The sequence below is a fragment of the Anas platyrhynchos genome, chromosome 1, assembly GCF_047663525.1.
Source record: "Anas platyrhynchos isolate ZD024472 breed Pekin duck chromosome 1, IASCAAS_PekinDuck_T2T, whole genome shotgun sequence".
NCBI lineage: Eukaryota > Metazoa > Chordata > Aves > Anseriformes > Anatidae > Anas > Anas platyrhynchos.
In genome coordinates this window covers 127224273-127249998 of record NC_092587.1, presented here as the reverse complement: position 1 = coordinate 127249998, position 25726 = coordinate 127224273, and the positions used below count along the sequence as shown (strand labels likewise).

The 25726-nt window shown below is 37.5% G+C and overlaps 1 protein-coding gene across 12 annotated transcripts in view; it reads left to right on the top strand.

Moving 5' to 3' along the window:
* The window catches only part of CDKL5 (cyclin dependent kinase like 5), a 130327-nt gene that overhangs the window by 58916 nt on the left and 45685 nt on the right, over positions 1 to 25726 (top strand). For all 12 annotated transcript variants that reach the window (XM_072028940.1, XM_072028936.1, XM_027448172.3 and 9 more), the window contains 5 exons: positions 12770 to 12815; positions 15296 to 15432; positions 18331 to 18451; positions 19639 to 19698; positions 24915 to 25005. In XM_072028940.1, coding sequence (XP_071885041.1) covers positions 12770 to 12815; positions 15296 to 15432; positions 18331 to 18451; positions 19639 to 19698; positions 24915 to 25005 — 455 coding nt within the window. The remainder of the gene's footprint in view (positions 1 to 12769; positions 12816 to 15295; positions 15433 to 18330; positions 18452 to 19638; positions 19699 to 24914; positions 25006 to 25726) is intronic.

Genomic DNA, 25726 nt, shown 5'->3' with positions numbered 1-25726 from the left:
GCTTTTTCCCTAAACATGTTTGTGTGAAGGAAGGCATTTTTTTTAGCAGTTCTGAGCTAGAAGAAAAAGTGAAAATGAGGTACGTGTATAATTTTGAATTATTTAAATTCTTTGACAGCTCTGTTTCTACAGTAAACAATAAGATCCAGAATTTTTCAATGAGAGAAAATACTACCTTCTGAGATTGTCTGACTGGGATATGATCTTGCATAGAATAAATTTGTAAAGGCAAATGTAGAGGAATAATTAGGTCCATGGATCTTTTGTGCTTGTTTTTTTTTTCCTCTTGATTTTTGGTATAGGGTAGGTTAACAGTTAACAAATTTGCAAGAGCTTTTGCTTTTTTGAGGAGATGGCAATAGCTGTCTATTCACACCATACTACGTGAATGAAGTCTATGTTAGGAGACTTCTTTGTTTTTGATGGTTTTATTTGGTTCTAAAGTAATTAATGGATTTCCTTGATAACATTCTTATATAATACTTACTATACCCAGAGCTTTGGATATTTAATCTTTTAATGTAGTGTAGTTTTAAAAAATAGAAACTAAAAATTAGACATCTGGAATTGTGGTATAACGAAACCAAGTCAGAGGTAGTACAAGCATGAATGCCATGAAAACTGCTGAAAAAACAGAAACTGCTGTTAGAGCTGCTCTTCATGCTCTACATGAGCAGAATGCTTGCTGCTACATCAGTTTACAGAGGACAGAAGACAACCTTTATCTGAAGAAGCTTTGTCATATATATCTACAACTAGTTCAGCCTAATGCAGTGCAGCTTCAAGCTTATTTGTACAACTTTAGTTAGCTTTTGTTTTTTCTTTAATAATCTTAAATGTTTTGTTTCTCCTTAATCAAATATGAAGTAACAGTATTGTTTTTAAATATTAACAAGTAATTTTACAAAGTGAAAGGTTTGAATTCCTTGGGGAGTAAAAGTTTCCAAAGCTCCTCTAATTGTTACTTGTTCTTCCATGTCCATTTAGATCAATCTTACAGTGCCTTGGTATTCAGAGAAGTACAGCTCTGGGACATCAATATATAACATACATTCTGAATCCAATTTTTTTTATTTATTTTTTTTTATGACAACCTTTCACATAAATATTTGAGGTCTTATTCGAGGATCTTAACCTGTAACATCCTCCTGGAATCTTAATGTAAGAAAAATAGCTACTTCCAATGGGGCTGTCTTTGCCTGTTATTTAAAGCTTTATTGATCTCAGGTAATACCTTCTATTATACTGGGAAAAAGAAATAGAAAGCTTCTAGAGGAGATATTTATAGCTTTATGCACATACTCATTGGAGAACGTGTGCTGTATTGTCCAATATGCAAGTTAAAGAAGATGGGTGAGCTTCAGAAATTCTGGTCTTGCTGCTAGCTGTGCCAGATTGCCTTGTGGGATGTGAGAATTGATGCTGTACGGTTGCATTGGCAATGGAGATGTTCTTACTTCAGTAGCACAGTTGGGAATACTTTATTTGTATTACTAGCTTGTATATTGCAAATACAATCCAGTGGTCTGTGGTGTGTAGCAGTGAAACCCAGCAACTCCTGATACAGAGGAGGTAATATATCTGAGGTTAATCACTTTATTTCTAACTGTACTGTAAAAATGTGTGTTTGTACGTGTGTGGAAAAAATAAAGCATCCAGAGACAGAAGGGTTGCAAAGTCAAGTAGCTTGGGTGGAATTAATCTCACCCACTGTTTCAGTGCGTAGGTCTTATGTAAACGAGGGAGATCAGTTATGTAAATTGAGACTCCAGCCCCCAAAAAGCAATTCATACCATCTGGGTAAAATTGGCAACCTTTTGGCCGAATCTTCTCTCCTTCCCCTGCTTTCACTAGCTGTGGGGAAAGCCTTGATCGCACATACTGGGTACATAACTCTTAGCAAGATAGACTGTACTTTGGAAATGTTTGAGGTTTGCTCTAGATGTATTGGGTCTTTTTAAACACAGAGCATACTTGTTCTCCGTTTAAATTTAGCTTGGGAGATTGCGTTTTCTATTTTGGACCTGAAGAAGGGCTTCAGTTTCTTTCGCGTGTATACCAGCAGTTCTAATAAAAGAACGTTACCTTTTCCCCTCAAATACTGCCTTGCTTATGTATGCTGTGATAAACTTACTTTTTTGCACATAATTTTCCAGACTCCTCAAATACAAAATTCATCATAGAGCACCATATGGAGACCCACGCAATTGTCACACAGCTGTCAGCTTCTAGTATTTGATATGGTGTAGCTGGTAGCCTGTTGCCTTCATCCTCTGCACATACCAGGACTCTGTGGAATGGGACTCATCTGTGGTTTCAGTGGGTTTGTAGCTATTTCTGAATTCGCCCATTCCTTTGCTTTCAGTAAAGGTGGATTCCAGTAAAATTGTAGATGTTCACAGATTTATTATCTTATTTGTATACTAATTTCTGAGTCCCATTTCCTTTTCTCAGCTGTCTTCTAATCTGTTTTCAGTCTGCATTTTTCTGCCTGCTCTTCCTAGACTATTTAGTTGCTGTGTTCCCTGGCTGTCAGATCTTCATTCTGCATTTTCTTTTACCCTCCTCTCTCCACCTGTTGTTTCCACATTTGGGGATGCTGTGGTTTAACCACAGCAGGCAGCTAAGCACTGAGCCATTTGTTCACTTCCCTCTAGTGGGACTAGGGAGAGAATAGGAAAAAAGGTAAAACTCAGGGGATGAGATGAAGACAGTTTAATAGGACAGAAAAAGAGGGGAAAATATATATACAAACCAAGTGATGCACAATGCAATTGCTCACCACATGCCAACTCATTCCCAGTCTGTCCCTGAGCAGCAGTGTGGCCAACCCCCCCAGTTTAATTGCTGAGCAAGCATGACACCATATGGTACGGGATATCCCTTTGGTCACTCGGGCCAGCTGTCCTGGCTGTGTCCCATCCCAGCTCCTGATGCACCCCCAGCCTCCTTGCTGGCAGGGCAGCACAAGAAGCTGAAAAGTGCTTGCCTTACAGTAAGCTCTGCTCTGCAACAAGTAAAACATCAGTGTGTTATCAGCGTTATTCTCATCCTAAATCCAAAGCACAGCACCACGCCAGCCACTCAGAAGAAAATTATCTCAGACAGACATAATAAAGATGATGAGACCTTCCCCTTTTGCCAAGAGTTATTCTTTTGTCATATTTGGGCAACCTTTCACCACGATCATAAAGTCTGCATGATAGCTTTTTTTCTGGCTCAAAAGTGCACGCGTATGTGTTTGCAACATCTAAGAGTTGTGTATTAGATAGTCTTACTGGTAGGGGGTAATTTTTGTAAGAATAGATTTAAAAAAAAAAATTAAAAAACAACAAACTTCTTAAATGTTCCTGGAGCTGGTGAGATGTTTAAACTTTTCCTTTTTGAGATTAAAAAATAAAAATACATAGAGAGAAGTCCTTGGACTCTGCAGAAATGACCTGAAGTGAATCCACAAGCTTCTTTCTCAATTAAGCTCCAAAACTGGAATCTTAGAAATGCTATTTTTATGAAGAAGTCTGAGTAATTACAGTTTTTTCCTCATGTTTAGTAGTGACAGAAGTCTTCCTTGGGTGCAGTTTCCTTTATTTCCTCACGTACATTTACATTACCATACACCTTGTTCAGAGGCAGCTCTGTGGTTCCTCCAACCTCTGCGACAGTGATCAGTAAAACCAGTGTATGTTTGAGGTATAAATTTTGTTAGCTGTCCTTTTTAAAGAAATTTGGATTGAATTTGAATCCTAGATACTGTTCTATAAAGAAGAAACAGTCTCTCAAAGGAATGCAGTTTTAAATGCTTGGCAGAGCAGAATGGCAATATTGTTAAGAGACAAGAATTTCTCCCTTATTGGCCAAAGAATGTGCAGTCTGTCTGATCCTGGAGAAGAAAAGCCCTTAAGCCCTTCTTTCTGTATGAACTTGAGTGTAGACACTCTGAGAAGAAATGAAGATGTCCATTTAAACCCATTTTGATATGTAGACTGGAAATTAAAAACAAATAAAATAAGCTAAATTAAAAGGGAACTAGGAAAGAGCATTGATTTAGGATTTATGGGTAACATCCATCAGGCTCATGGAGAGACTTGGAAGTGAGGAGGAACGATCAATGAAATATCAAGAAAAATAATCCTACCTTATGATACTAAAACTAGTTAAAAAATGAGGACAAGTGTAGTACCTATTTGTACCTATAGAACTTCCTCTGTTAGAAAGTTGCCCTAGAATTTGGCTTTGATAAGAGCATAGTGTAGTCAGCAAGTATGTCTCATGTTTTGTTGGGGTAGGGAAAGAGAAAAGAGCAAAAGATAGCTTTTCCTAAATGCCATAGTATTGTTGGGGGAAAAAAAAACAACAACAACAAACAACTTGCTGTAGTTGTGTAGAGGAAGAAGTAGCCAAAGAATTGAGGTTAGAAAACAGAGGTGGTATTTCTCATTCAAATTTCGTGAGTGAACTGAGGCAGAAGGTAACAGAGCACAGACCTTGAACAGAGTATTCAAGAAACTAGTTGGTGGGGAGCTCATGGAAGGCAGCTTAAAAGGCAAGGGAAAGCTCACAGTCCTTTAACAGCATCCTCTGAGCATATGAACAGTCCATCCTGGTGCTCAGGAAAATAGGTAGACTGATCAGCAGGCTGACTTGGCTGAGCAGGGAGTTCATGATGGAGCTCCAAGAGGGGGGAAAAAAAAGTATACAGGAGGTGGAATCAAGGATAGACTGAAAAGGGGGAATATAGCAACATTGATTGGGTGCATCTGGGTGGTGTCAGGAAAGCCAGAGCTCAGCTGAAGCTGAGATTTGCAAGGGCAGCAAGAAGCACATCTGTTGCTAGGTTGGCAGAACAAGGAAAGTGTGGACCCACTACTAAGTGGGGCTGGCAATTCAGTGACAGCAGACCCAGATACGTCGGAGGTGCTTGGTGCCAACTTTGCTTCTATGCTTAGTGAAGGGGTTGAGGAAGGAGATGAATTATCAGCAGTGGGTGAGGATTGAGTCAGGAATTACTTGAGATAAACCGTACAATTTCATGGGACCAGATGGGCAGCATCTGAAGGTACTGAGTCCTTGCAGCAGGGCATCTCTTGATTCACTGAAAGGCTGTGCAGATTGAGAGGTGTCTGATGAAAAGAGAAAGTTTGTTTTAACTATTATTTTAACAGTATTTCAACTGATTTTACTCATGACTGGAAAATCCAAATGCAATTTTCCCTACATTTCACAGTGTGGTTTAACCCAGCAGGCAGCTAAACACCACCGAGCAGTCTGCTCCCTCCCTCCCTCCCCAGTAGGATGAGGGGAGGGAATTGAAAAATGTAAAATGTGAGAACTCGTGGGTTGTGATGAAGACAGTTTAATGGGAAAGAAAGAAGAGGGAGGGGAGGGGAGAAAAAGTTGGTGCCAACACAATTACTCACCACCAGCCAAATGATGCCCAGCCTGTCCCCAAGTAATTGCAGCTCACCCCTAGCCAACTCCTCCCAGTTCCATAGCTGAGCATGACACCCTGTGGTGTGGGACATCCCTTTGGCCAGTTTGGGTCAGCTGTCCTGGCTGTGTCTCCTCCCAGCTTCTTTTGCATCCTAGCCTGCTTGCTTGCAAGGCGGTGTGAGAAGCTGAAACGTCCTTGGCTTAGTGTAAGCACTGCTCTGCAGCAGCTAAAATACTGATGTGTTATCACCATTGCTTTCATCACAAATCCAAAACAGAGCACCATACCAGCTACTATGAAGAAAACGGTCTTCCAGCCAAAACCAGGACACCTGTGCATACTTAAGATGAATATGGGACTTCATTTTCTTTTCATATGTTCCCACGGGTAGTAGACGTAGACAGTTGACATGATTAAGATAGAAATTCAGGTATGTATGTGTGCACCTGTACAAGTGTATAAAATTCTGCTGCAGTGAGTGGATGGCTCATCAAGGAACAGAGAGTTCAATTCATGCTACTAGGGGAGATGAAAGGTATACCTAGATACCTAGGAAATCTCAAATGCTGATGTTTAGGGTTACAGGATCTTGTCTGGAGTGACTCTCCAGCTCTGCTGATTGTAGTCGAAGTTTGAACACCTAGCTCCATGCACATACCTGAATTCAGATGTCTTAAATCTGAAACTGGATTCTGACTGAAGAGTTTCAGCCTAAGAAACCTGCTTGACAAGCCTGTCTTGGTTCACAGTAGATGTTTTTTTAAACAGGTTAAAAGAAAAATGCCTGTCCAACTCTTGATAAGAATAGTCTTAATGTCTGGCCAAATACTTAAAATGTGAAAGTGCCAGATAAAAAATGTTTGGCAGAAGAAAATAGACTGTATCACTTGCACAAGTAAAGATCTCAGAATTAAAGCTTGAACTGTGCTAAGTAAACTTCAGAAGTTCAGCCAATCATACAGATTCGATGCTCAAAGCTGAAAAAATAAAACTGAAGAGTCAGATAAGACTTTCATATTGATGTTTGTTTCAAAAAACTTTCCAATACGAATATGTTTACCTACTCTTGAGTTATCAGGTGCTCAAGGAAGGTTTGGTACATTACAAAGAACAAATAATTATGAAAATAGTGTATTTACATCCATCCTGATGTTCTCTGCATTTATGGCAGCAGCAGTATCTTAAAGAAAGCCATAAAGAGAGTACAGCTTGTCTTACTGTTTTTTTTTCCCTTCTTCATTATCACTTGTATTCCAAGTATTAAGATAACATTATAAAAAGTAATTAAATATCCTAGTCATTGCCCAGTGTAGTGTTAACCTATTTATAAATAGCTTTATTTTTATTACCCATTTTTTTCACAATTTCCAGACTTACCAGGAAAAAAAAAGTAGAACTGGAAGAAGATTGGGATTTGAACCTTAAATGACTACTGATTTTTCAGTATCAGAGAAACTTTACAGCTCCGTACTGAATTTGGGTTCCGTTTTACATCTATGGTTGGGATTAAACAATGCTGTCAAATTGTAAAATGATAGGGATTAGTGCTACTGTAGTGCTACAATAGGACAAAATGAAGCCCAGATTATTTTGAAACAAAAACTGCTGCAATAATACTGGTTTACCATGAAAAGAAAAAATAGCTGCATTTATAGTATTTAAAAGCCGCCTTTTTCTTCCAGATCCTTTTCATTATACTGTTGTACAGATTCTTTGGGAATACATGCTTATTTTCTTGCTTGGAGAAATGTGAATAAATATGAAAAACCATTTGGAACAAGAAAAGTTTCAGTGCTAACCACTATCATCAGCATAGTAGTTAGCAGCAAACACTTCCTTCAGTGTTCTTTTCAAGGTAATATTTGAGGGCTGTGGGGCTGCTTAAATTTTAACATGATAACCTCGGGTTCAAGAAACTAATTCCCACTGGTTATGCAAACCCAGCATTGAGCATAATGCAGAACAAGAACGGAGGGAGAATTTGTGCAGGGCTGACATCAGTCGAGAGCACTCAGCCCCCCGGGCTTCCCTTGGAGGCTGGGGAAGGGGGTCCTCTATTTATGCACCATGTCTTTACGCCTGCTCTGAACCGCCCTGTGCACCTCTGCTGATCTTAGATGAAAGCTGGAGGGACTAGGCTGCGAGGCTGAGATCAGTCTTTGTAACTTGCTGGGAAGCAGAGAGGGGGGAAAAAGCATAAATTGGTAGCTTTCAGGTCGAAGAATATCAAACGCCTTTGTTGTAGTGTGCCCATCTCAGGATTCAGGTGTGCCTCCTACTAAGTGCTCAGACCTACAGCAGGCTGCTCGTGATCCCATCAGGGTGGATTCTGAGGGGTATTTGGAGGATAACGAGGAAATCTGGAATATCTCCAGGGGTGTGGATGTTGGGGATGGCAGATAGATGCCTTCTAACCCCACCTCCCTGCAGGCCTATGGCCACAGTGTTCTCGGCTCCTCATCTTGTTCTTTTTTACCTGGGAGATGGTGTGGCCATCTTCTTTAAAATGGGCACGTTAAGTATATAAATCCTTGTTCCATTAACGGTCTTCTCCAGCACTTAGCTGGTTAGCGAATAACACTTTGCTTTCATGAGACGTGAATGGATTTGTGCTGATTCATTCTAGATGCTTCTTTTCAAGTAGATTCTCACATGTACCTGTTGGAGAAATTCTAATCAATTTTCCAGTAAGTAACGGCATTCTGAAAGCTCAGACATACTATTCTTCATTATTTACCAGGAGATCTGTTTCTTCTTTAAAATAAATAAGTAAATAAATAAACAAACCTTTTTGGATTAGGAAGTAATTTCCTGAAAGTCCTTCAATGCTAAGAGTGATATTTCATAGATAAACCAACTGTGGTTTTTTTTTTTTTTGGTTACTTTTTAAACTGAAAAATAGGAGAATCACATTTTTTCAAGTGAGAAATGTAAGATAAAAACTGAGAAACAGTTCTCAAGAGAAATTCCCAAAGTCTGTTAGGTATCCAAGACTACATAGCACTTTCATTGTACTTAAAAGTGGCATTTATTTTTTATTTTTTAAATAAATTGAATTTATCATTTTTCATGTCTCTTTAATTTACACAGAAGAATCTAAGATAGTCACCAAGATTTTAAAAGTAATATCTGCAAAATTGCCAGCACCTGGTATTAGAAGTCTCGAGAAGGCAGGATGCTGTCCTCTGCTCTGAATGGATCGTCTAGAGGTAGCAGTGCTTTAAGGCAGAATGCAGATGGAGTCAGAGCAGTGTCTGAAGATGTCCTCAGGACCTGATTTATGTGCAGTCGGTGATGCCTGTTACATCTCTGAGCTTGCACTGTGGGTAGCTTGGCAAAAGCTTAAAAATGTTTTTAATGACAAATGTGACATTTATGATAAATCAATCAGTACTGATTAAGATGGTAATATTTTGTAAGTTTTTTGTTTGTTTGTTTGTTTTTTACCTGGACAGTACGTAGACTGGATATGAGAATTATCCATGCCAGGAGCTGGACACTGAGCTATTGTCTGAAGAGGGTGTGCACAAGCAGGCTGAATGTTATATTAACTGTACTCTTCTGTCTGTGCTTCAAAAAAGTCTTGAAAAAAGGGAAAAAAAAACAAACAAAAAAAAAAACACTTGAAAAGCAAAAAGGTATTTTTAGAGAATTAGTTTTACTTTGTAGAATTGCAACTTGACATGTTTTTGAGGAGAAGAGAGCCATATCCATAAAAGAGATGAGATTTCCAAAACAACTTTAAAGTAAAGGGTTAATTTCCCAAGTATTAGTTTGATCTATAAAGATCAGATTCCTACAGAAGCCTGAGTTTTCTCTGTGGAGTTCCCTCATTGCTCGAAGTTCTGCTTTTCTCTGTATCTCTGATTCTGTCGAACTTCTCAGGGGTTAGCAATGTGGCGTCTGTTTGCTTTGTTGCTAGTCTGTCACTTGCTTGAAACTTCACGTAGGGCCCGTATCATCTGACAGCGCCATCATCTGTCTCCTAATCCAGTAAGCATATTCTTACCACCGTACTATATACCTGCAGAATTGGTCCGTATACAAAATACATTGTGTTTTTTCAATCTTATTCTTAGTTTGTGTGACAATATGTACAATTGTGGATCAACAGCTAAGCATTAGTTCATTGCATAGTCTACATATGTTGCTTATCTGCAGCATCATACAATGTATGGAGGTTGAGTTCTTACTGCTTTCCTCCACCAAGGAGGGATATTATATGTACAGCTGACAAAGCTCACAGTTTTTTAATTGTCTTTTTTAACATCTGAATTTCTCCGTAAAATTCTGTTGAAATTTGACAGCCAGTTCAGAATTACTAGTGGTGATGGTAAATGGAGAAACAGGCAAACAGGATGTTTCAGATGCGTTCTTCCTTTGGAAATGAGTTTAAACTGATCAGTGAGGAGCTCCTATTGTTTATATTACCTCATATAAATTACTGAATTGGTTTAGAGCACTCAGCCAGGAAATGGGAAACGTGCACTGAGCTTCAATTCTCTGTTCTGCCTGACAGCACTCCCAAACCCTGCTATTTTGGAGGTGTTTCAAGTCTTGGGGAAATTAAAGAATTTTTGACAAGCAGGTGCATCACATTAAAAAGATCTTTGTACAGTAGTCTTCAGTGATGGTCCATTTTAGCTTTGTCATGACTGCTTCATTGCTAACTGATTCCTAGAGGATGCCATTTAGATACAGTGGGTTCTCCAATAATCCTGGACAAGAATGTCCCAGCTTAAGGAGGAACAAGATGTTACTCGTGTAGCTCCACAAAGCACCAATTATCTACTCTCATTCTGTTCTTATTCCACTTCAAGTTATTTAAGTGTAATACTCTTTTTTGTGTGTGTTTTTTTTTTCTTTCTTATTTTTTTAAGATAGGGTATTTAATTTACTGGAACTCCAAAGCAAAAGGAATTAATGTTATATATAAATTCTTGGTTACTTCATTATGACAATATTAATTAGTTGTATGAAATAATACAATTGTTAAGGCTTTTCAAATGAAAACTTCTTCAACATTTTAGTATTTTGAACTGTCTGGATGACTTTTTTTCCAAATATGTTGTTAATGCTTCCAAAGTAATCACATTCACTATATACATCAGGGTCAGCAGACTAGTGGCACAGAGCCATATGGACTATATATTTTTGAATGGTGCAGAACTATTGTCTGTGTGAGGCAACAACTTTTAATTCCTACGTTTCTTTCAATTGACTTAGCCATTACTTTGGGAATGAAAGTACAGCATTTTAATGGCTGCCAAAACATCTACACATTTTTATTTTCCTTCAAGTGAAATAGGAAGAAAATGGTAGTGGATGAATTCGGCTCATCTGCGAAGTGGTGTGTGCATGCTGTCTAAACATCTTACAGTCAGTAGCGTCTTTTGAGGGCAATTACAGTGCTCCTTTTCTGAACAACCTTTCAGAGGCTTAATTAGCCAAAGTACCCAACGTTAGATACCAGAAGTCAAATGAGTTAAATACGCTCACCCTCTTAGCAGTGTTCTTTCATAGTGCTCCTACTACTGTTGTTATTATAGTTGGAGTTAATAAATATATCAATACTGCAACTTCGTAGGTACAGTAATCCATTCAGTTTAGTTTAGACCGTTCTGTTTGCAAGCTTCCTGAGGCAAAAATATATTGGAACAGCATTTGACATAAAAGCTATAGACAAGCCTTTCAGAGTCATTCCAAACCTGAAACGCATATTACTGCCTCCGTTCTGACGTCTATTTCTTTTATGTTCGGTAAGTTGGTTGAGCAATGTGTGGTTCTTGGACCTTCATAGTACCTCAGCTGAATTTCTGTAATGGCCTTCAGATCAGACCAGTCTATATGAAAGAGATTTTGGGAGCAGAAGAGTAACGCTCGTCTTCTCTAAAGCTTGTAGCATCTACTGAACTACCCTTCTTCAGTGTGAAGTACATGGAGTTTGGTCACTTAAATCAATACGCAACACAGTACTTCCCAGTTTCTCTGATAGATGTTATGAGTGATGGTCAAAGGATCGTTTTTAAACATGCAAATTATGGATACGTAATGTATTACAACCTTACGTTTGTTTTGGACAAACCACAAAGCTCTCTGCCTGGTAAAGTTCACTCTATTTTTAATACTTCCCAACCATCAGCTATAAGATGAATATGCAAACTTATTGTTTTGAAGTTTTCATTTGTTTATTTAAATTTGCAGTGGTATTGATTTTCATCTAGAGACTGTTCAGCATCTACAATAGTAATTCCATTTTTTTTATTTTAAATGGCATCAGGTGTTTTACAGGTTCATATGTTGCGACAATTTGAAGTTAAAAATGGAATAGATGTCTGTGTTGTTTAGTAACCAGTTATGCACATGTCGTCAGATGTTCTAGGAGGAATTAACTTTTTCGTTGCTCTTTTCCAATGAAGCCCCTGTGTGCTGTTAATAGTGGGATATTGTTATATTTTTGAAAAGTGTGAAGTTTGGAAAAGGTGTGTAAGGTAGCTCTAGCTTCTCAAATAAGTCTGGTAGCCGACTGCCTACCTGCTCACCTCACCTTATGCTGTGGCCTTAAAGCTTCTTCCCCATCACCTTACTTAAAATTTGGGTGCTGCACCATCACATGAAGTGATGTAATCGTTTGGCCAGATGCAGTCATGCTCACACAAGAAGAGAAGTGTCTCTGTTGAAGAGAAAAATGTGACCTATGATGGTAATGTTTGGTGAGAACAGATAATTCCTAGAGGACAGTTTTTTTTTTTTTTTTTTTTTGTTTTGTTTTGTTTTTTTTTTGAAAGTATGGAGAATTTATCTTCCCAACATCACATTCTCTGCAGATACATGAAATTTGGAACCCAAAAGCTTTTGGCATCCTAATATTAGATTCAGGTTACTTCAGGTCTCGTTGTAAACCTTAGTCATGTCCTCATATATTATTTTCATTTCTGTTCACAAGGACAAGCACACACACTCATACTTTGGTCAGATAAAAGATTGTTTGACTTTCAGAATAATTAAGCAGCAAGAATCACAGGAAGAACCATTGAAAATGTAATACCTTGTACCAAGTACAAGGTATTTAAAGATTAATTTTGGATATTTAACTTTATTTTTCATGCTGGGGTTCCTAATTGTGATGTCTGCGTACATGGGTTTTTGCATTGCATTTAGCCTGATCGCTGAGATGTTTACCGAGTTTTTATTCATTTTGCTTGGCATTGTCAAATTTCTCTGGATGCTTTTTTATTCTTTTTTACTCTGATGCTTGGGGAGCAGGATGAAACCAACTGGAAAAAAATATATATAACAAATCTTGCTCATTTTACTTTGTTCGCTTTTGCTTTACAGGAGACACATGAAATTGTGGCAATCAAGAAATTCAAAGACAGTGAAGGTAACCTTTTCTGCTGTGTAATCTTTCATGTCAATAATTACCTTGTTAATATCTCTCCAGTTCAAGTAAGAAGTCTAATATAGCAAGATGTGATTTTAAATGATCATGATTTATTAGCTCTGTGAATATTCAAGGCACTTGATTCTTTATACCCGCCTAGGGACTGTATTATACACTCAAACCAGAAAACTTTGGGCAACCTGTTTTAGTGGGAGGTGTCCCTGCCCATGTCAGGGGGCTGGAATTAGATGGTCTGTAAGGTCCCTTCCAACCCCAACCATTTTGTGATACTAACTACCTTCCTTTCTTGGAAACAAGACTGGCTTTTTGGCCTGCACATGTTCACGACAGTGAAGCCCAGTATGCTGTCATAGGCAAAACTGGCAATCAGCTGCTGAGAGCAGATGTCTACCTTGCATGCATCAAAAGTTAGCCCTAATCCCTCCTGGCCTAGCACAAACAGAAAGAGAAGCTGAGTGTGAAGTAATAAAAGGAGTAATCCCAGTCAGAGGTGATGTAGCTATAATCAGCTGTGCACCAAGGCTTTAGCAGAAAGCTCAACAGTCTAATGACGTGGTTTAAAGAAATAGCAGCTGTTTTATTATAGCAAATTTCCATTTTTTGGTATTGTTATGGAGTTGTGGATGGAGGTGTGGTTGGTTACAAGGACTGTAATTTTCAAAGTCGGTTAGACACAGCAAATTCAGATTGGCGTCTGTCATTTCCTGCAATACAAACTCTCACAGTGCGGGTAATTTTGCCAGATGCTTGAAGGGTGTAGCTGATGAATCTTCTGCTATTCAGAAATCTGTTTTAAATCCCTGTTAAAGAAAGAAGATCATTTAGTTGTGGTGGCCATCTTGACCAGGTCATGAGATTACTTCAGAGTCACATTTTCTACTTCGTGTCAACTGTTGAGTAAACATCAAAGACAATGAGGCTCAGTATTAAGCTCTAAACAGAATTATGATGTTAGACAGTACACCAAAAAAAAAATAAAACAAAAAATGCATCCTTGCCATTAGTTTTGGCTTTCCATGAGAATTACGTAATAGCAGTTTACATGACTGATGACTGCTTTTCGGAGTTGTAGCTAGTTGTTTACAAGTTTCTGGAAATACGACAGAAGTTCTTTTGATAGATTTGATTCAGGCCATTTCACATCTGTCTTTTTAATATGGTGCTTCATTACAAATCTGAATGTACTGTAATTGTCTCTATTGCCATTTTTGTTTCGCTGAATTTTTGCTGTTTGACATGTGCATGCTAAATGAGCTGGAAAGAGTGTGTCTAGTTTTAGAAGAAATTATGTAATTGGGCTGATGCAAGCCAACACTGAGCACTCAGTTTCAAAATGAAACGATTTAGATGGGTTTAAATTATATATTTTTAATCAAAACATTTGTGGTGCTAGTATTTTATTTTTCTCTCTTCTCCTGCTACTCTTCAATATTTTTTCATCTACTGATGATGATTGTATGCGTTCATATGACCTGTGCTTTTCTCTCTCTCCTACAGACCTGTTTTTACTTTTTGCTTGCTTGGAAAAGCAGTTTCTCTTCCTTTTTCTCTTATTTCTGTGTCTTTGTGGTACATGACCTGCCAGAGGGATTTAGTTTTGATTTCATGCAGTCATACACCATTCAATAGTTGTGGATAACAATACTAAGAGATTGAGAACCTGTCTTCTACATGTGCATGGGCAAATTTGCTGAATTAATAGATTCTAATATACTCCATTTTATTTGATAGTTCATTGGTACTATCCTCTGGAACTCAGCCAGTTCAGTCACTAACCTCAGCAAAGTGCTTATTCGTCAATAAGCACTCTACAAATCTTTTTTTTTTTTTTTTTTTTCAACAACCTTCAGACAACTAAATTGTCAAAACAATAGTTGAGTATCTTGACTTAGAATCACAGATTCAAGGCTTCATTGAATCAGTATTTGCTTTACTGCCCTCTGTGGCCAGGCCACTACATTGATCTGCTTTTCTGAATTTCATTTAAAAGCCGTATGTGGAAACTTAAAGGACTTACAAATCTGTGCTTCTGCCTTAATTTGTCATGTTTTTAAATTACTTTAGAATCAAATAGATCTTTTTTGTTCAAAACCCAGCAATGTTTGCATTCTAGTGCTTCTGGTGAGAACGTAACTTTGTCAGTGCTTCGTGCATGTGATAATTATATGTGGGGTGGAGGATGTCTGTACAGATACAGGCATATTTTTGGAAGTCTATTAGTGGTCTTCATAATGAAAAGATAAAAATGCAAATTATTGCTTCTTATGAAGCAACATTTTCTGCCACTGGAAGCCACGAAGGTAATGAAGGGAAGACTGTAAAGGTTACGTAATGAGTGCACAGCCATCAGCTACCTCTCTTCCAGCTATCTCTTTTTAATCAGGGATTCAAAATAAAGATTCATAACACTTCTAACTGTTTTCTTAAATAAGTTTTACTTTGTCACTTTTGCATTCTAGAAAATGAAGAAGTCAAAGAAACCACTTTACGAGAGCTTAAAATGCTTCGCACTTTGAAACAGGAGAACATAGTGGAGCTGAAAGAAGCCTTCAGAAGAAGAGGAAAATTATACCTAGTATTTGAATATGTGGAAAAAGTGAGTTGAGTTTATACTATCCTTGCCACGCTTAGATCATCAGCTTAATGAAAAAGTCTTTAAAATTATTTACACATTTAAAAATGAAACACTTATAATCTATGAAGAAGAACAGCAGAAAAACTGTAATACAATCTGAATTGTTGTAATTACACATTTATTGTGAAAAAAATGGCACCGATAACTTTATTACTGTTTTTATACTATGTGTTGGTCTTTAAAAAAAAAAAAAAGAACAGTTCTTCCATACATGAACAAACATATTAAATTTTGTACACTGGAATACATATAATTTGAAGAAAATTTTCCATCCAAATGCTTCATTTTTAATTGTGAAGTAGATTAACTGCCATGTGTTATATGTGTAATGAATTTCTTAGTCTTTCAGAACAAGATCATAGATTTTTGACCTTGGAATTTGTTGCAACTTTCTCGATCCCTGCCTGATAAAAATAGGATTTTTGTTTGAATGTTTCTCTAACAAGTCCACTATTAATCGTTGCTTAGAGGTATTTGGCAAAGATCACTGTCATTATTTCCAATCCTGACCTCATTTGAAGCAATTCCAAAACTTTCTTAGATTGGCCTACTATTGCCAAACATTCTGCCCTGTTTCTAGGGAGAAACAACCTAGAAGAGATTGGTTCTCTGTTATTTTTTGCAACCTTTGTGATGATGGTAGACCTTACATCTGTATCCTAAGCATTTAGCATTTCTTCATGGAAATAATTAGATGGTATTTGGATACAGTAAAATTAAATGCAAGCTTAAATATATGTAGCTTTCACGAGATACTGTTCCCTTGATTGAAATTTTCATTTAATGAAAATTTCTTGCCAATCCCTGCCAATGTGATGTTGCAGTACAGCTAGGTGCTAGTCCTTTTCAGTCAGTTCTTTCCTGTGTAAAGGTTCCCCACCCTAAATAGTGTCTCATTTACCTCAGTTTGCAATTTACTATGTGGTATAACTTCATTGCATAATGGGAGGTGACCTATTTTAGGCCATGGCTTGGCATAAGTCATTTTTGTTTTTCATCAGGTTAGCAACTCCAAATGTGGTGGATCTTTCTTAGCCGTAACATCTGAAGCTTGACTTGTTCCACTCATATTCGTTGTGATTGTTCCAGATTTGTGGAATGTCTTTGAACACACACCAAGCAGAACATATATTTAATTTTCTATTATAGTTGAATTAGCTAAGCTCACCCTAGTAGTGGGTTGGAAGACAAGCATCAATAAAAGACACTTAATTTCTCTAACAACAGCATATTTCAAAAAACGTTAAAGATAGACATTATGTGTCCAATGCCATTTTTGTTCTAAAATTGTTTCTATATGAATGACCATCTTTACTTACAGTTAAACTTCACTTTCCATGAATGTTTCACATTTTCAGATGTGTTGAGTAGTTTCCACTGGTTCTTATAGATGTCTATAAAACCAATCTAAAGCCCAGGATGATTTCTGTATTTTCAAATGAGAAAGAGTAGAAGGAATTAAATAAAACATGGTACAATATGCTAATACTTGTTTTAACTGGTGATGAACAGCATGTGTTCTTTAGGGAATCTTAGCACTGCAATACTCAAATCCAGATTACTTAAATTCACATTTAGTCTAATCTTCTTTATCCATTACCCTTAGTTAATGTCTTCATATAGGATTATGTCTTGCTGTGTTGATGTTACTATTTTCATTCATATTTGTAGCACTGACTTTTTGACATAACTTGTCCGGAACTATAGGTCTCTGTGTGGACAAGAATATGACAAATGAATATGGTTCCTTAAGAGAAAATTCCTTCTCTGAGCTCTGAAGTGTTGCACACAGCACCTAAGTTGCAGTATTTATTCACAGACTGTAAAATTCAGAAATGTTTTTAAATATTAATAGTCTCCCACTTGTTTTCTCTTCTATGTGTGTTATTAAAATATATTGCAAGGGAAACATCACATTTTCTTATACAGCTAAAGAAAATGTTTATCAAAGCTAAGGTAAACTTATTTTAAATGAAAAATTTGCACAAATGCTCAAATTCGTAATAAAATGAATTGTGTAAGGCAATATAGCCAAAATACTTATTTCCGTTTCAGTTTTCATTAAATAACACTCTATCCTGTCTTCAAGTGGGCTGCTGATGCCCATTATTCATTCAACTAGGATTTAGAGTACAAATTCCATTGTACTTCTAATTGTACAAAATTGGAGACATTTGCTAATATAATGGAAATCTGAATGTCATTTTTCAAAGGGGAAGCTTACTATTATAAACAGTTTAATTTTTGCATTGGTATATCTGTGAAATAGTATGGGCATAGTTACTGTAATGCAAAGATGTCTAGGGTCAATATAGCTGATAAATAACTATAGGATAGGTTATAGGTTACTGTTTATGCCCCTGTGAGGCATTTTTGTGTTATCTCATTAGCGATATTTTGTAGCTTTAGGTTGCTTTTATGTGCCCATTCACATACAGACATGGCTTGTGATTAATCATAGTTCTGCTATGTGAAAGCCATAGAAATAGCTTATTAATATTTAGAAAATGCTCTGTTTTACTAATTTTTCATACAGCCACAGTGACCTGGTATTTCTATTCAAGCAAGTTTCTGTATGTAAATGACTATTTAGAAGCTTTAGGATAATTGGTTTGATGACAGCTTTTTAAAGACTTGTGGTACATTTGTGGTTCACCTTCAAGGCTTATTGTTTTCACAAATGCTTTCTGTAGAATGAAAACAGCTTATCTATGCTTATCATTAGAATACACTCCCTGAGTGTTAAACTATATTTTTTTTCATAGTCAGTGGTGTATGTTGTTTTCAGAAGGCTGAAAATGAGTTGTGTTCTAGCTACTACAGTATAACTTATCGAAATAATGTCTTTTAAACTTTTAGAATATGCTTGAATTGCTAGAAGAAATGCCAAATGGAGTTCCACCAGAAAAAGTGAAAAGCTATATCTACCAGCTAATTAAAGCAATTCATTGGTGTCATAAGAATGATATTGTTCATAGAGGTAAGTGTGTAGCTCTCCACATGGAAATAAGCCCCTGATTGAAATTTACTTTGTACCAAGAAAGAGATTATAGCTTGAAGTAATTTGCATTTAACATAAACATAAGCAGTTCCTCTATGTCAACAACAGAGAGAAAATCTCTAAATTTGGCTGGGTCTTAAGCCTGCCACCTGACTTCATATTACTTTAAAACTAAGTTCATCTACTTAAAAAGCTTGCTGTCCAGTATCTTTGGTGTATGAGTAAAGGTTATATTAAATGCACAACGAAGTAAAACTGAAGTACAAACATTGCCAAAGGAAAAGGAATTTTTAAACATTTCTTGGCACTCAGTCGTTTCACTTCTGAATCTGATAATGGAATGGTAGTAGAAAATTAACCCAGAACTTAAAGCTTACTCCCCTGTGCTTTACTTCTGCTTACAGCAGTTCCTCCCAGCTCCTACATGTATGACTTAGGCTATGTATATTTACTTTCTCTCCTAAACTTCAAGGACTTCCAGTCCATATTTTGATGTATGATAATGTCTAGCTTTATGTAGTTTTTTGATTCATTTGTATTTTGCTTTGTGGCTTTGAAGGAACAACTTTTCTTTCTAATTAATGTTTCCAATAAATTACAGTTCTCATGCAGTTTACTTCTTGTATTTTAGACAGATCAAAATGTAGGCAAGAGTCTGAAATATTTTGTAAAATACACTTTGAACAAGTATAACATACACAGATACTACGACATGTAGATAGGAATAAGGCACAGACTTAAAACCAGAGAACACACTTTCTCTAAAGAAATGGCAAGAAACGCTTAAGAAGGGCATTGTAACTGAAAATGTTGAGCACGACACAACAGCTTAGTGATTAACAACAGCTTAGTGATTGAGTAATTCAATGACATTTTTTGTATTGTTTTGCAATATGCAATATTCTACATGTTGTTTTGCTCTCCAGAAATATCTGTAAGCAGCTTTTACTTTCCAATGTTTTGTTGGAAAATGCTTTAAGAGACTTTACGTGGCAGAAAATGATTTCAGCTTGTTCACAGATAGAATTGCTGTAGCTTGTAATGCGTTGTTTATGATTGCAAGAGTATCTTGAAATACATTATTATTAAATAATATTGTTGGCAAAGTTCAAAATTAGGAGAAATTAACAGCTGTCTTTTTTTTCCTTTGTTATTTGATGCTCTAGATATCAAACCAGAGAATCTCTTAATAAGTCACAATGATGTTCTGAAGTTGTGTGACTTTGGTAAGTTCAATAGATGGATTTCTTCTTACCTTTTCAAGGAAAATCTCTTGCAGTGGATTTTCTTGCCTTAGTGTTTAAAACCCTTTTAGTGGTCATTACTGAGGTTTGTGGCAATTACTTTAATTTCAAAAATCTATGGGCTTAATTTGCATACTTTGGAAATACCGTGTTGCCATATCAATGGAAATGCTGCACTTGTCTCTGCCTTATTTGATAGGGTTTTTACTAGCACTGGTACTGGCACTTAAAAAGAACAGCACAGATGATAAACTGATTAGAAGGCTAGCCAAACTATAGATTTATCTAGCCTGCATGTTAAAAGAAAAGATGGTTCTTGTTTTTGAAAGACAAAATATATTTTTGTATACTTTTTAAACCACCGGCTTTCGTGGCCTGTTAGGTGTATAGTTACAGATCAATTTTTATAGTTGTATTAATCAAAAAATCGTGTCAACATATGATTAATGGCTGAAGGATAGAGTCAGAGTGGTACTGGTACTGTTAACTTTCGTATTTCCTGACTTATCAATAGTCAGCTTTAAGTCTTTGAAGAATCAGCACCCAAGTACAAGACAAACTTTGCCCATGTGAGTAATCCCCAGAAGACAGCAGGGTGGCATATACACTGTTCCAACAATCTCTATTTTTATTTTAAATGCTACATAAACACAGAATAAAATATTGTTCCCTCTAAAAAGCTTACAGTTTGGCTTGGTGAAATAAAATTCAATTCCATGCTGCTACCCAAGGGCACTTTTCAAGAGAGCACTTTGAAAGCTGTCATTTCAAACCTTTGCAATTTTGAATGAAAAGAGGAACCACTGAAAAAAAAATAAATAAATTGCAGTAGGTTTTTAGGAACACAGAAAAAGCATTTGTCTTTTGCAGTGCTGCTTTTCTTTCAATCCTAGGGGTATTTTTGCCTAAGCATTCAGCACCAGCAAGCATTCCAGGAAAAGCCTTAGAATATTTGGTCCACATGAGTTCTTTGAACTGAGGGCATCTGACAGCGCACAGTGGTGCTGTTGGCGGTGCCTGCAGTGCCTTGGCCCTCTCTCTGGCCAGGGACCTACTGCCTGCCCCTACGCAGCCGCCCTCTCCTGCCAGCTTAGGCCCTTCGAGACCCCCAGGGTTGCCGGTGCTCTGGTGGGTGGCAGGGGCAGGTGGCGTGCCTATTGCCCCTGTGGCTTCAGCTTTGGGTGTCTGGGGGACACAATTGCTGCCTCTTGCAGAGCTTCACATCCAGTCGGCAGACAGTGCTTGCCCTTGACTAGTGTGTGCTCCAGTCAGGACAAATCGTGTCATGAGGAGGAGCATCCCATGGTAGTGCTCCCTTCCTTCCTCCATCTTTGTCCTCCTGAGAGCGAGGTTCGCCACTCGAGCTGGCACATGCCATCAGCTAAGCAGCCCTTGTACACCAGAATGTGTGTCAGCAGCCTTTGTGCTTTGCACTGCAGAAAAATGGAAAGCCAAACAAGCTGTACAATCATGTTATGGACAGCAGTTTTCTCACCAGATAGAGGTAATGTGAATTCTGTCAGTGGAGACAATCTGCGTTGTCCATAGGCTTGCTCGTGTCATACCCTCAAGGCAGATTCTCCTTCTGCTGTTGGAAAATAAATGCAACCCAAAAGTCCTTCTGGTGCTCAGCAGAGCCTTAAGGAAGAAAATTGGAGGAACTTCTGTTGTTATTGTTCACATGGATTAGTCTGGATTTTGCTTATAGTCTTGGACTTAATTTCAAATTCTAAGCAATACTTACAATTTGGGATCGATTCTAATTTTTAGCCATGTTGCTAATTAACATTCCTGTTAATAGCTTAAGTTATTACTGTAAAAATCAAAGATTATTACTGTCAGAGAGATATTATCCACAAGAGTGTTCCTTGCACATGTACAGATTGGGATGTAAGAGTTTGCCTTCTAACATGGTTTAACATATGTTACCTGCCTACCTAACTTCATTTCTTGGAACACAAGTACTTGTCACGTACAGTGCCACATTCCTCATGTGACAGCAACAAATGCAAGTAAAAGGTCTGTGCATCAATCCCAATGCAGACATTGCAGTAATTGGGTGTTCGGGAATAGCCCAGTGGACAGAACAATTTGACTAGAAAAAATAATAAAAATTAACAAGATAGTTCTTCGTAATCCTTGTGCCATGTTCTGTACATATCGTACCAGAAAAAATGGGGTTGAATGTGGTGCTTGCCTGGACACATGTTGTGTGGGTGTCATTTCTGCCAATAGAAATGGGAAAGAGAACAGCACAAAATGCCGATTACAGCAGATGCATCTGACTTGTTAGAAATTGGTAGGCATTCTGTTTAGTATGCTTGCTGTTTCAACACCAGGGCTTCAGAATTACTTGTTTTAAAAATGGCTTAATTTCTGTATGATACATGAGCACAGAAATCATGAAACAGGGCTGGAAAAGACCTCAAGAAATTCTCTAGTTCTTCCACCTACTCAGAGAAATGATTAAGCCTGTTCGTGTCATTCCTGACAGGTTTTGCTTAGCTTATTCTTGAAGATCTCAGTAATTCATGTTCTTTACTGTTCCTAGGCACCTATTTAAGTCCTTGCATGTCATTAGGAGGTTGGACTTAGATAATCTTTGAAGGTCCCTTCCAACTGAATTATTCTATTCCTTTAATGTTAGAATTCTTTACATTGTCTAACTTAATGTGCCTTATTTCTCTGTAAGAAACTGCCAGTCTTCTGAACTCCTTTTTCCCTCACACCTTTTACCTTGACATCTACCCTCCTCTCCTCAGAGTTGTTTAAAGTCCTTTCTTGAAATCTCATTTTTATTTTCGTTGTTTGCCTTCCTTGCATTGGGATACAAGCTCTGTTGCTTTCATAGTTGCTCTCACCCAAATCACTTTCCATGTTCATGTTCTGATCTATTTCTTCTTGCTGTTCAGAATTTGGTCTAGTCTTCTGCCTAATTACCTTCTCTTATGTTTTGTGTCAAAAATTGTACCCAATACCTCAGCACAGTTTGGAGGTAGGGTCAGTAAGCTAGCTCTGCCACAACAGAAAAGTAGCAATTGTCCTGTTAGAAAGGTTTTATGCTTTTTTGAACTATCAATTCTGCGCATCATCTTTCAGCATGGTGACATACAGTCAGAGCAGTAGTGCATCCATAAAGTGGTTTCTTACACACCTGACAATATCTAGATGCCACTGACTTGATGCTCTGGTGCTGGTGGGCTGGTGCTGTACACTACTACCACATGGGCTGCTGTGATGTGATTATTTGTATCCTGTGGCCCCTTTATCTTTCTCCCATCATTCAGGCTAAGGCTTCCCAGTTTTGGCTGTCCCATTTCCTCAGGATGGCTCTTGGTTATTTTCCTTCTCGTTTTTAAAAGCACGAATCAAAGATTTTTCCCGGACCAGATTAATCAGATGGGTCATGTAATTTGAAACAGAAAGAGGGCTGCCTAAGCAGTTCTAAATATAGCAATGTTTAGAAATTTACCCAAAAGTTAAGTTAGTTTTAAGTAATTAAAAAAAAATCCTTTGAAGTTTTTTCTCTAGCAGCATCAGTAATGTTCAACAGCACTGTGAGAACAGATTAGAATTATTCTTATTTTGAGATGCCTTTGAAATATCTTTTCATCATTGTACAGTCCTTTCCATTTACTAACCCTTGAAGGGAGAGGTATCTTAGAATTAACAGCTGTAACCTATGTCAAAAACAAATTTATTGTTTTCTCAAGCCACTAGTCCAATAAAATAGTCTCTGCACCCAAACCTTTACTCCAATTTGGAGTAAATTAGTGTACCCATAGGGAGCAGGTGGGGCTGGAGTCCTTCACTAATGCTGCCAAGTGAGATACACTTTCAGAATACTAAAAATCAATCAATAAATAAATGACAGCCTTACAAGCATAGTTGTGTGGGAAAATCACTTTTGGCAGCTTCTGCATAAGAACTCAGGAATAAAGAAAAATGACTGTTGCATTTAAGCAGCACTTATTGATTCTGAAAATCAAATTATGCTTTAACTTCTGCAAGACTTTGTACTTTTTATTCTTTCTTCATCGCTCATGCAATAATGGAAGGTTTCACTGAAGTGAGTTTTTGACCAAGTTTTAGTGCTACATCCCAGTAAGGAAGCATTTAAAAAACGTTGGTTCTGCATTTCAGTCCCAAAAGTTTGTTCCAGTTTGAGGTCAATTTCAACAGCAGAGACTTGCTGTTGAGATCTGTCTGAACTCTTACCTTATTATTAATTACTTGTTGGAAAAACAGTAAGATGCTTGATACTTTACCAAAAACAGTGCTGTCAGCTGCCCTAGAGTACTTCTACATGAAGAATCTAGTAACGTCATTATTGTGCTGCTCAGCTCAATTTTTATAAATGGAGGAGAACAAAAATAAAATTCAACTTATTCCTACTACTGGATTTTTCAGTATATGCACTTTTCTCACTGTTGATCTTGTTAATTGTTATACGTTAAGACAGAAGTTGAGTTTTGATACAACTGCAAGTAAGTTGACAGTTTTTTGGTTCTTAACAGAATGATGTGGAGGAGGAAGTTAATTTGGACTTGCTTTCTGATCCTAATTCACTGAGAGCCTTGTTATCAATACAATGCTAAAGCAGATGGGAAGCTGACATTTGTGGAGTGACCTAAATGCAGAAATAAAGCCGTTTTTCTGGTCTTTGGTAGAGTCCTGCCTTTTGTAGTTTGGGAGAGATTGCCCCATTTTTTGCCAAGAATAACACATGGCTGCTTGACCACATGAGAAAGTGGAATGCAGTGAGACTGTAGTAGTTAAGATCAATGACTAACGTGTCTACTCATTGCATATATGGTAAGTTTCTATTGTTATGAATCCTCTTCTGCAAACAGTATTTCACAGTGAAATTTAGTGGCAATCGCTCAATAACATACATGGCATACTGACTGTAACTTTTACCAATCTGTTCCGTTATAGTGAAGTCCCAAGCATAATGGCAAAACACCATAGATTTCTGAGGACATTACACAAGTAAAGTAGTCATTAAAGCAGACATTCTGACTTTCAGTGTTGTATCAATAAAAGGTTGTGTTTCAGTAGATGAGCAGTCCCTGGAAACATTCTGTGCTAAACAATTTATTTCTGTTTAAATAGATATGACCTCTTACCTCCAGAGTCATTGGGGATATGCATATTTACTTAAAATTGAATACAGTCTTTTACACGTGTTTTGACAGGCTTTGCTCGTAATCTATCTGAAGGAAGCAATGCTAACTATACAGAATACGTGGCTACCAGATGGTACCGCTCACCTGAACTGTTGCTTGGGTAAGTACAGTTTGTAGAGCAACCATGATAAATCTTGACTGATACTTTGCATTTTGTCGAGCACCTTTTGTAAAATTTGCCAGTGGAGAACTGTAGTTGATTTAAAGGGAAGATTTCAAAAGACTTCCACATTGTCATCTTTGTCATTGTTCAGTGTCATTGTTCATTTCCAGTAGGTTGGCATGAATCATTGACACGCTCACCTGTCTTGAACTGAATGGTATTTAACTGACTGAAAGATAAAGCTACTACATCACAAACCTACTTCAGATGCTCCTCCCCCTGATGTTCCCTTCGAAAGATGTTTGTATGGTAGTCCTGTATGCTGAAGTGTTCATTTTGTTAGCCTCATGTTGGATATTGCATAGTATTGGCAGTGCAGCTTTCACCATGTTACACTCCTAGTTGTCTTTATCCTTTAAGTCAGAACTATGGTTTGGCTTTCATTCCCAGTTGCTCTTTCCCAGCACTGCTGAAATGGTAAGAGGAAGGGTACTAGCTTCTTAACTTTTTATAAGTACCACCTCTTAAGAACATGGGAGTGGGCAATTTGAAAGTTTTCGAAATCAAACAGGCAAAGCAGAGGGCTGGCATGGATGAGCAGGGATCATCTTCTAGAGCTTTGGTGGAAAAGGAAAATGTATGGACACCGGAAGCGAGGTCTGGTGACATGGGAGGACTACAAAGATGTTATTTCCCGTTGTAGAGACATAAGTCATGG